General features: G+C 35.3%; 1 protein-coding gene across 4 annotated transcripts in view; it reads left to right on the top strand.

Annotated features, from left to right (window-relative positions):
- Window positions 1-11,303, top strand: part of ZNF644 (zinc finger protein 644) — a 78,857-nt gene extending 67,554 nt beyond the window's left edge. For 2 of the 4 annotated variants that reach the window (XM_014939327.1, XM_014939325.1), the window contains exons 6-7: window positions 8,991-9,093; window positions 9,600-10,102. In XM_014939327.1, the coding sequence (XP_014794813.1) occupies window positions 8,991-9,093; window positions 9,600-9,792 (296 nt within the window). In that variant the 3' untranslated portion in view covers window positions 9,793-10,102. Of the gene's footprint in view, window positions 1-1,629; window positions 1,753-8,990; window positions 9,094-9,599 lie in introns of all 4 variants that reach the window. The other 2 variants (XM_014939328.1, XM_014939326.1) reach the window with 2 other exon arrangements.
- Window positions 11,304-12,470: the final 1,167 nt, after the last annotated feature.

The following is a 12,470-nucleotide window of genomic DNA, read 5'->3' as shown; positions in this document are numbered from 1 at the left end:
GGACACCACCTTACAATACTTTAGATTGAGGAGTAGGATCTTATTTTTATACCCCTGACTTTTTTGGTTCTGTTGGTTTTCTTGTTATTACCCCGTGCACATTAGTAAAACTGGCAGTGCCTAGTACTTTTTCACCTATATTCTTGTCTTCCTTTAAACAAATAAAAACAATAGCAGCAATCCAATGTACTCAGAAGTTCTTTTAGGGGACTACAAAAGTGTGGCAATCAATTTCTTAACAAAGGTGGCTTGCTAAAATGACATAGTAGAGGTGCAACGGAATTACATTTAATGTCTTCTGGACATCTGTGGTTGTCCTTTAAAACAGGAGATTGTTTAATAAAGGAAGTGTATCTTTGACAGGCTTAATGATTTGAAAAACAATGCTAAAAGAACCGCTTGCCAAACCTGACACTGTGTATTGCTTTCTGTTTAATATTTACCAATGAATACTAGGTAGCACCTGTTTGGTTGTGATGAACAACCAGGTAAAAACAAACATACGCTTGCATAGTACTAACAGTTATGAATGGGGCCCTGTCATTATCTGTGGCTGAGGTAACAGAATTTGACAACTAACGCACTGCGCCAGTTGAGTTAATAAGAAAATATTTAACGTCAAGTTGAAATTCTTCTGTTTTCCCTAAAAAGGCAAATATTTCTAATTCCGGTTTTCGTTTTTAAAAAGGGTTTTACCAACCAGGTGTTCTTCTTCTGTAACTTGCCTGAAAAAACAGCATGTCTTCTCTGGGCTGCTGGAGAATAGGATTCTTTCTTTCCTGCAAACAGAGGCTTTCCACTGAGTAGTTTTGGCTTTTTGTATTTTTTCTAATAGTAATTTATTAGTAGAGGACTTGAATATTAGTTGTCCAAAATAATAAATGAAGGGAGGAACATTATGGTGAAGTTGAGCAGGGAATAAGTTATAATGGTTTCTTTGTCTGGTAAGTGAGGAGTTCAGTATTGTTTCACTGTTTTCCTGTGATAAATGGCATGTTGCTTTGTTGATCATTTATTTAGCACAAAGATTTTAGCAAAAGACTTCAAATCATTAACTTTCATTATCGATTGCACATCTAAAGTAATGAACAGACAGTGCACTGAACAAAATGTTTTGTTTAACAGTTGTTCGGTGATGTGTTTTACAACCTATTTATCCGAGTCTTCAACAGCAGCCTAATTTAGTATTGAGCTCTTTAGTTGCATGGGCAAAACACTTTTAATTACCACTTTGTCAACTAGACTTTTAAAATTCTCTTTATTGGGAATGTTGCAAGCTCTGAAATTTCTCAACAGAATTGTGCTATTCAAATTGCAGGATTGTATTTTGGGATTAGAGCTTCATAATGTGGAAATCTGTAGGAACTTGATAGTAGGTATGAAATGCAGAGCAGCCTAATGGGCTCAAGTTGCCTCCTTTCTGTTCTTTTCCAAATAACATGGTTTGGCTTAAAGCTCTAGATGGAAAACTAATAACGGTTAACTTGGATCCTTCTAATATACTAAAAAATGGCGTCAATGCAGTGAATATATTTTAAAACATCTTTATTGCAGAAAACTTTTTACAACGCTTTGAGAATTTCATTTTTTGAAGAGAGAACTGGATTATAGTTTTCTTTTGAATGATAGGTATGCCTGTGAAGCTTAGAACGTGTGTGCATTGCAATACGACGTTTACAAGTGCTGTTAGCCTGTCCAACCACTTACGCGCTTATGCACGAAAGAAGAGTGCTGGACTTTTGACTGGGACAGGTATGTTTTGTTACAGATGTAAAAGCAAGTCTGTCTATGATACATTTTCTTCATCAGACTGGACAAAAGCATATGTTAATTCAAACCAATTTTGAAGCTTCTGCTGGTAAACAATTTATTTGCCATCAAACTTCAGCAACCTGTAAGAAAAGGTATGTTGCTGTTGTCCACTCTCATGTCTGATTTTCATTCTTACTCATTTATTTTGGATCCAACACTTAAGGTATGTAAGCAGAACTAAGAGATGGTCACTTAAATTCACTCTCCTACAATATCAGAACTTCCAAACCAGCTAGTTGACCTTCTAATGAAGTGTTTTGAAAGTACCTCAAAAAGGAGAGGGGCAAAAAAAACCCAACAACCAACAAACCCCACGACAAACTAAAAAGTAATTTCTACAATCTAGTAGATATAGTTACTAAGAATACTCCAGTTAAAATAGGAAAAGCAAAACATTTAACGGTTTGTTTATTTCTAACAACATATTGTATGTAGTTGGATTAATTACTTGTTTGGCTCACAACCCAAAAACTGATCTGATATGGAGTGTAGTTACAGCATTTGGCACTGCTATTAATGTTTTTTATTAAAACACACTTCATTTTGAAATTCCTCTAATATTCTAAATTTTGACTCTTTTTCCGGAGGCCTGCAGTTTGCTTGGCTTTAGGCAATTTCTGAGTTTACTTGGATTATTGCTGAGATTAGTGGGATTTAGTATGATCAACAGCAAATTGTGGAGCAGAGATGCAATATAGCGAAGAAAATTTGGAGATACGAAGTCTGGAATATTCAATAACTCAGAAGGGCAACCATCAGTTTTCTGTGTCAACAAGCACAGACTTTTACATAATTATTGCGAAAAATGCATGATTTTTTTTTTTTTTTTTAATCTGCAGATGTAATTCATTAATAAGAATGACAAACTGTTTCAGGATTTCTCTGCAGAAGGCTAAAAACTGTTTTTGCAAACGAGGCCTGTGGCTGCCAGGTCCTAACGTTATACTGAGTTAATGCTGTAACGGTAGATTTAGAAAGAAGTCAGCAGATTCAGTAATAACCAATATGTAGGAGTGTATGCCTTTAGTTAGTGATTCTGAAACTTTTCATATTTACTTAGTATAAAGGTAATGATAATGGACTTCATCTACCACTGCTGTGGTATTAGCCCTGTTGTAAGTTACTTTGCTTATATACCTACTGGTGAAATATTTTTTGATAGCTTTATATTAAAATTGCACATTGAAATCTTAACAATAATTCAATGGAGGAGACGCTGTGGCAAACAGCATAGTACACAGAGACTGCATCCTGGACAAGCTCCTTGTACCTCAGCTTCCCTTTTGCTAAACAGGAAAAGTGAAGGTAGCTTGTTAAGGTGCTTTCAGGGGTATTTGTTTGCTTTCTTTAAGAAATTGATTTTGCTAGCAAAGTAGTAGCATAGTCATCACAACAGTTGCCACTTTCTTTAAAAGAACTGAAAGAAAATAAGTCTTTTATCACTGGACCTAGAAGTTTGTTTAAAATGAGGCTAGAAACAAACATTAAAAAAAAAAAGCTTAGAAACAAAACTTTTAAAAAACTATCTTTTGATCTCAGAGGCCTGTAACTGGGCCAGATAAATAGCCTGTACCATGTGGATAAAGCCTTTCACTGCAACCAATGACTTAGAGAGGCTTAAGCTCTAGCTATAACATTTTGCAAACAATGTATATTTGTATTAACTTAGGCATTACCATTAAAACTGTTGTAACTCTGCAAAGTTTGTAAACTTTGCTCATTGACTTTTCATTCGAGCAAGCTCAATGCAAGGCTTATAGACCAGATAACATGCTTTTAAACAGTGGTTTTATTTGATATTTCACTTTATATTGTAAAGTTTTGTGAAGAGAATTATTTTAATGCACGATTTCACTAGCCCACACTGATTATAAACTTCACTATGAGTGTCGTTTTTGGGGAAATACCATTTTTTTCTTATTAAAAAATGGTTGCAGTTGAGAGAAATTTTGAGATGTCTTCAGTTTGGCTTCGGCGTGGAACCTTGGAGACAATCAGAATATGTTTATAAAGGTTCCTCCTTCTGTTTTGACAAAGACCTTCATATATCTTCTAAAGTAAACATAACTACCAAGAAGAAATCAAGTTGCTTAATACTTGTCTTGGTTTCTTGCTGTAATTAAATAATTGTGTGTAAGCATAAATGCTGTAATTCTTTTATTTGGCAAGTGTTATGGGAGCTAGGCATTACTGTTTAGTAAGAGAAATATAGTAATCTCAGCATGTCAGCAAAGTGAGACCTTTCCTAGTGCTACATTAGCTTATGTACTAGTGTTTTACTCAGTTTTTCAGTTTGTCTGCGTATGTTTTTGATACTGACTGTTGTCATGTTGCTTTTCTAGCAGATTCCCTGCTTCTTCAGTCAGTAATATGATCACATTTAGTTAACTCTACCCCTGTTTTTTTATTCAAATGCAACTTGACAGTTTTAGTGGTATAATAGACATAGATAAGCATAACAGTAAATTGTGAGAATGGGCTCAAGAAAAACATCCTAGAAGTGAAAGTATCTAGGCTGTTGGCTGTTTAAGGTTAGTCTTTATTAAACTTAATTTGTGCCTGTAGTTAGTTATACAGTATGGATCCACTGTACAGCAAATGCCTGTAGAGGTTAATTTGGATAGTTACTTGCTTTTCTATTAGTGCTTGCAGGATGGTCTTCAGATGTCTGACTGGAACACTGATTACTTTTTTTGTTGTTATGCAGTCCAATTTTGAACAACGTAATGATTTAATTGCTCATCTTGAGTAGGTGCTAACTTCTTTTTATATCTGTTCTGATAAATAGTGATACGATAGTGTTTCTCAGAGCACGTGGCAAACTTGTTTCTTTCGATTGTCTTCAGCGCATTGGACAGACCTATGCAAAATCTTCAAATTGCATCTTCCTCTTCTTGCTACAGTTGTATGTGCAGCTTCCTTCCTTTTCTTGTCTCTAGACCTCTCTTCCCCTCTGAAATCTCTTGATATTCCCTTGCACCCTGACTTTTTACATCTTCTCTTTGTTGACTCTTCTCACCTACTCAGTCTATTCTTACCAGCTGTTGTCTTCTGGGAATTGCCACTCTCTTCTTTGGTCTTTGCTTCTGTAGATGGAGACTGCTTTTTCTGAAGTTTGGGAGAGAACAATAAAATACAGAGGAAGGAGTCTGGCCTTTGAGCCAACAGTATGACTGAGGTAGCAGTGCATGTGGCCTCTACATTTCCAAATAATTTCTAATATTGCTTTGTCAAAATTGTAGCTTTGGGAAGTTTACTTTGGAAGCATATGCAGCTACAGCAGAAACCAGAGATCCGCTTGCTTTGCATGTCTTTATTCTGTGCTGTTACAGTTAAAACTGATCAACCAGCACAATGAGCTAATTTTGAGTATCCCATAAAATCCTACAGGGAGCAAATTACTGGCGGGTTTCTTTAATGCATTTTACTGTGCTGTAATGATGAGGATAGATAGCAAGTGATTGAATTTGAAACATTAGTGAATAAATATACAAGAAAGATAATTCATTATTTTTTTACTCTTTAATTGGCAGTAGTTTTAAATGGTTAATTAGATCCATTTATGCGTGCAATTAATCAACTTGTGTTGGCTTACGTATACTGTGACAAAAGTAATGAAGTCTGAATAAATACCCAGTGTCAGTCTTCCTGAAATCAAATGTATTCCATGTTGGGGGACATCAAGAAGCAGAGCATGCAAATTAGCATAGATGCACTTTAATTTTGAACCTCAGACCAAATGTCATGGCATGAAGGACATCTAATTGTGACTTTTCTAATTCATGTTGTCTTAGCCTCCTATCTCCATCTGTTTGTAGTCTTTCTTGATAAGTGGTCACAGAACTGAAGAAGACTTTTTTATAGGCAGCCTTTCTACCTAGCATATATTTTTCTAAGTAGTGTGCTCTGAAATTTAACTTGAGTGCCTCAAGCAGATTCTTCCAAGGTTTGATTGTCTTTAGTTTTAAGTGGGTTGTTTCTCTGTTGCTCTGTATCAGAGATTTGATGAAGTGGTGTAACTGGTAGTTTACAAAAAGTTTTTGGAGTAGCTACTAGGAAACACCAAGTGCCCAAACTTGAAGGAAGGGGAGGCCTCTTCCAAAAAGAATTGGGACTTTATGGAGAATGAAGGGTGATCGTTCGGGAGCTGTGATAGCCACAAAGTAGACATTAATGGTAAGTAGTTCCTGTTTTTCTATGGCAGTTTGCTGCAATTTCCATGTGGCTTACTAGAGCTAAACTATCCTTGATCTCTTCCTGGAAGGTGCTAAAACTGTACTTTCTAAGGCAGTTGTGCTTTGTTACAGTAAAGGCATTGGAAGAACAGTAACTGAGTTTTGGTCAGAATATGGTTATACTTTCTTAGGGGTGAGGCAATGGTTTGACTTACTTGATGCTTGGCAAGCACTTGTAACGTCATACCATCAGAGTACTTAAGTGTGTGCATGTGACTTCATTTAAACTTCTTACTCTCCGGATAGACAAAAATGAAGTTTATGTGTCAGTTACTGATACACATCTCTGATAACTGGTGTTGGAATTATGGTTTTCAACCAGCTTTACCCAGATGTTATGCCTTCTCCACTTACTTTCCAGTTTTATTGGAGTAACTTCAAAATGTACTTGTGCTCCTTTGTGCCCCTTACAAAGTGAAGGAATATGTTCACTAGGTGAAAAAGACAAAGGGAATAAAAAATACCCCTTGCAGAACACAGGTTTAGTATTTTTAGTATTTTTTGTAATGGCTTCTTGCTTGGACAAATCTACTTCCAGTCTTGGCTAAGTTACTCTGAGAATGTGTGGAGTGGTCTGAATATTCTTTTCTTGATGTCTTTTTCTGTTCTTTGTTTTGTAATTTCTCTATCTGGAGCCTCCTTGGTAAATGGCTCAGAGGAGATACCTGTTGTGTTGTTTTCCTCGTTTTCTCATTGTTCTTGGAAAAGGAACCTTTCAAGGAAGTAGAAACTACCTCTTCTGGTGCATTATGGCAGTTTCTGTTTATGTTCTTGTCTATTTGATTGCAAAGTATTTCAGAGAGGTTTTTTCTTAGAAGATTACACACACACAAAACCATTAGGTTTCAGGAACTCTGTTGTGGAAGACCAGTCCAGGTCTAATAAGAAAGTGAAAGCTCTCTGAAGTGCTTGGGATGTATGTGACTAGAATCAAATTTCTTGATGGGAATGAATGTCTTAAGTTTGCCAACATGAAGGAAACGCGCTAGTTCTTGTTTCAAATGCATGTAGACGTCTATAGAAGGAGCTTCCTGTCTGCTGCTCTTTTTTAACCCATGTCAGCTGACATCAACTAACTGACATCAGATGCAACTCATGGATGTGTTTGCATTCGGATAATACTGACTTCTGTTTCCCTTCTTCCCATGATGTTCTGCAAAATCAGCAATGGCAGAGCTGTTGCTGTAGTACCTGCTGCACCTAACTCGCCCCTCATGCGAATAGTTCTCTTCAGAGAAGGAGTGTCTGCGTTGCGGTATTTTATCTGCTTACATTTCTGGTGATGATGTTACCAATGTTGCAGTATGCAAAATATTTATACTACTTGGTAGTTCCTACAGCCTGAAGGATAGTTAGCTTTTTTTCTTCCTAATTATATGAAGAACGTGCTTTTGACCCTTTACCTATTCACTTATCCATAAGTTATCTTGGGCATTTCTGTCTGTCTCTCCCGTGCCACCTTGAGTTACTGTCTTTATATCCAAACTGCTTTCATTGTTGCTATGAGAAAAAATGCTGTTGAGCCTCATCTTCCAGTGATGGCTTGACCCGGGGTCTGAAGGAAGTCTTTTTAGGTTTGTATCTGCTTTCTACTTGTTTGATTTAGTTCTCCAGTACCTTCAAATCTCAAAAATTCAGTCTAATTTTTGTAGATACTGTAGGAATCTTTAAATCTGGGGTGGAACTGGGAAATGTCTGGTGTATCTACAAGTTAAAAGTTTGGCTGCAGGGTAAAAACTTGAGAGGTGGTCATTTGGAGGACATAAGAAAAATGAAGGATGCCATCAACTCTGTGTTCTTTAAATGAGCAGGTTTGGCTCACCAGGTGGTGTCTTATGCTTCAGAATACTAAGAGGTTTATTCTTCTGCTTTGTGTTACAGGAGTTAAAACTTAAGACAATGTAACTATTTTTAAAATTTAACTGTTGAAATGCTTCAGTGGCATAGCATTATGCCTTTATGGTATCAAGAATACAACTTGTTACTGTCTTTCGGGCTTCTGTGGACTTCTAGTGTTGGTGTCCTGTGTTTTGGAATAGAGTAGCTAGATACACTTCTCAGTTCAAGCAGTCCCACACTTCTTGTTTTTTCTTGAGCTTAATGAATTGTTTCATCATAACAATATTAACTGATTTTAATTCCCTCATCTCCCAACTTTGGCTTAGAATCTCCAGGTTTTGTTACAGATTCATATTACATCTATTTATGGGAGGTACAGACCTCAATGCTAACTCGACCCGTTTGCTATGCGTTTCCTGCACACGCACATTCTTTTTGTACATAGTTTAAATGCTTAGACTAAATTTAAAAAGTGGCCTTGCCATCCCTGTTGAATGTCCTAATACCAGCTCCCACTGCCAAGGATTAATACATAATTTTTGTAAAATGCATTAGAATTCAGACAAGAGTGAGGGGGAAGCTTCATTTGAAATTCTTAGAATAAAAGGACAAATGGCAGGTGTTTTATTCAAACTAGAAATTCTTGATTGTATTAGCTGAAAGCTACAGCTTTGTGAAGTTGTAACTTGGTTGAACATGAGTGGTCTTACGATGCTGCTTGAACTACATACAAAACAAGTTCCAAGATTTTGACAACGTTTCATGCATGAAAGGGAATTTCCAACAGTGCTTTGCTTCTGTATAATTCTGCAATAGGTTAGTAGGTGCTTGCTGATACTAAAACAACAGTTTAATGCTGAATGTCAATTATCTAGTCTTTTAAAGAGCAAGCACTGTGCTAAACTGAAAAAATAGCTCCGTGTGTTTTGTCAGTAAAGTTCTTAGAATACACTGTAATTGTTTTGGATTTGCATTATAATTAAATGTAGAATAACAAGGAGGTAGATGTCTTTTCACTACTGCTGTAGGGGATGCTTACTAAATATTTCTGGTTAACGCTTATTGAAGTATCGCTTTCACATATGGAAATTTCTCTCTTCTTAGCTTTAGACTGTAAGCAAAAGAAGTCAAGGTCAAGATCTGGAAGCAAGAAAAAAATGCTGCCATTACCTCATAGTGCTGATGAAGTTTACATACTCAGATGCAGGTACACAGGGTTGTTTTAATTGAAAGAATTATTATTAAGAATTTAATTGAAAGAATTATTAAAAGCTCGCTAATTTTAGTCATAAGAAGATTTAAGATTATATCCTGAAAATGTGTTTGTGATTACATTGAATAATAAGGGGGGGAGGGAATTGCCTATTTTCATTAATTTGAACAAGAGGACTTGAATCAGTCATACTGAGGTATTGGGTTGTCAGCTGTTTCTCCAGCTGAAATCTTGTTGGTCATGTCTGAGTAATATTATGTCCTTCAAAAGAACCTTACATAAGAACAGCAGGCTGTTCCTGCTAGTGTTAAAAATGTAAGAGTGTAAGTTGTGTAAACTGCAAAGGTTTTGTGCTCACAGTTACTATAAACGAAGTCAATTACTGAGGTTTGCAACGAAAATATGTAGAAACAAAGAAAATTAAGATTTTTCCACTTAATGTCTGTCTTTTATAACTATTCAGTAGTGCTAGTCTTAATGAAATTTTAATACTTGCGTAGGTTTTGTGGTCTGGTCTTTCGAGGACCTTTGTCTGTTCAAGAAGACTGGATAAAGCACTTGCAGCGACACATTGTCAACGCAAATCTTCCACGGACTGGAGCTGGCATGGTTGAAGTTACATCACTACTTAAAAAACCTGCTTCAATTACTGAAACTTCATTTTCTTTACTGATGGCAGAAGCAGCATCATAGAACAAGGAAACATTTTAAATTTTAATTGGATGTAAATTTGAAATACTTTGTCATTTTTTAAAATAAATTGCTACACTAAATTATGTTTATAATTGCTAAAGACAGAAAAATAGAGGAAGTGGATTACAGTAACATCAAAATAAATTGAATACTTAACAGTTACAGTAAGTAGTCTTTATATTTTATATAGGGTGGAAGATGTGTTTTTAAGGTTTATTATGTTTTTTTGTCAGTTACCGTGTTCACTATCAATACAAGACCATTACATGTATGGCAGCCATTTTTAAATTGTTGCACATGAGTACTTAAAAGACAGATTTTAATAAAACAAAGAAATCATGTTCTCTTCAGTGTTACCCAAATCAAGGCTCTGTTTATTCCAAAAAGAATTACATAGTAAAATAAGATATTATATTTTGTTTGTATGTATGTAGTGTTTTGTATAATACCAAGAACTGCTAATACAATTTACTCAACTTAGGGCATTAAATATCATGTACTTCATAGTTCAAGAGACTGTTTCATTCAAATAGGGCAATTAGTACTATTCTATCTAGGTGTGTAAGTGTTTTTTTTAAATCACATGAGGCTTTTTGTACTAAAAAAGTGGAGGGAAACTTGTTTAAACAAATTTCTAAGAGAACTATGTACATAATACTGGAAATTTGTGGTAAGGAAATATTCTTTACTTCAGTTGCATTTCTCACTGACAATAAAGTGGTGCATCCATGCTACCTCCTACTTGTCAACAAAGATGGTATTTACCCTTATGTTTTTGTATCATAGTAGATTCAACCCAACTTTCTTTATTACAAAGCATCTTTTTGTTAAAAAGTTTGTTTCTTTATGATGATTTACTTAAAGTCTGACTTGCTTACAGAAGTTTGCCTCTCTACTATTTTATTTAACACTGTAGAAATGTACTAATAAGCATTGCTCACTACACGGTTAGAGTAGACTTTTCATTTATAATTCTGTTTAAAAGATCGATCATTTTAGAGAATTCGAACACAGATTGAAATGTTTCTACATATGAAGAGAATGTTTACAACTTAAAATTTAGAGCTTGTTTTGGATGTGATTATATGTATGAAAACTGTAACACTATGCTCATGCTAAGGACCTACTTACAGAATTACTGAAATAAATGTGCTGTGAGGATGGAAATATGGTGCAGGTGTCTTGGTCATGATGAATTGTGTTTGTTCATTTAAACTGTTTCAAAACATGATTTTTGTTTAAATCAAATCAGATTCCTCTACAAATCAATTTTGTATGCAAGTAACATTTCATTTTACTCATATAGGGTAACAGATACTGTAGTTAAGCCAAGGATATGCATTGATATTTTCTTTATATGTAAATAAAGTTAAAAGCAGTTAAAGCAAGAGGAGTATTTTGGTAGAGTATATACATACCTCACTGCCAGTGAAATTGCTTTCCTATGGTATATCTCCTTACCAGAAAAATCTCTAAATAAAAAGGTTTAAAGAAAATCTAAATGTCTATAATGTGAAGCATTTATTTGCATTGTGTGAATTAAGTTTGTGAAATTGATTTGTCTTGCTTGAGATTAGAATCTTCTCATGATCTTAAGTAAAAGTACATTTACTTGCAATAAACTAACTTGTTCACGGACGCGTTACACTTGATTGGTGGAAAATATGAATAAATGTCTGTCTTCCTGTATGTGCGCAGTTCAGAGTTAACACACGAGGCTTGTTAATGTTCTGGTAAAATAGATGGGCTAAAAATACACAGCTGTGCAGGACAGAGTCCTGAGACGAGGCCATCCTAGCTCTGTCAAGGCTATAACTAAATTACTGCTATTGGTTGTTTTACTGTATAAGTTGCTACAGATAACTTTAGCTTTATTGTCCAAAATTATTCCTTTTCTTTTTTTTCTTTTCTTTTCTTTCTTTTTTTTTTTTTTTTTTTTTTTTTTTTTTTTTTTTTTTTTTTTTTTTTTTTTTTTTTTACCTGGAAGATCTACATCAGTACATTTAAAGGCTGGAGAAAAAAATACTGTAGAGATTTTAGCAAAGATAACTGGGATGTGGAAGTGTATTGCAGGCAAATTATGTGTATGCAGACTAACAAATTCCTGAATTTGTGGATTATTCTGGGATTCTTTTTATGTGCTGTGAAAATGGCAGATTTGCAGCACTGTGTTGAAACAGAATAGAGGGAAGTAATCAAATCACCTTGAATGTTTATAATGCTTTAATAGAGTGCTTGTTTACCCTTCTCACCAAAAAAAGGTGCTTGTGAGAGTACCATATTTTGTGGTTGTTTAACAGATGAAAAAAATCAATTAAGTGCAAATGATATTTATCTAGTATTGTTAAGAATGCTTGTAAGGTGAAGCCATACCGTGTGGAATTTAGAAGTAGCAAAAAACTCTATTAGGTTCATAATAATAATAAAAAACCCTAGTTAATTCTATTTAATTCATTAAACCCCAACAGCGAGCTGCTTTGTGTAACACTAAAATGCGAGGTAATGTCTGAAGAACAGGGAGCTCTAGGCCTCATTAGTTTCCAAAATGAGATTCTTTTGATGAGGAGCAGCAGTTTTCAGTGGTTGCCTTGCTGGGGGGGTGCGCTGGAGCTGTGGGCCCTGCTTGCACCACATCCTGGTCGCGATAGAGTCTGAAATGTATACGGAAGTTCTGGAAC

The sequence above is a fragment of the Calidris pugnax genome, unplaced genomic scaffold, assembly GCF_001431845.1.
Source record: "Calidris pugnax isolate Ruff unplaced genomic scaffold, ASM143184v1 scaffold18, whole genome shotgun sequence".
In the NCBI taxonomy this organism is placed as follows: Eukaryota; Metazoa; Chordata; class Aves; order Charadriiformes; family Scolopacidae; genus Calidris; species Calidris pugnax.
Note: the sequence above shows the minus strand (reverse complement) of the source record. Positions and strands in the feature narration are given on the sequence as shown.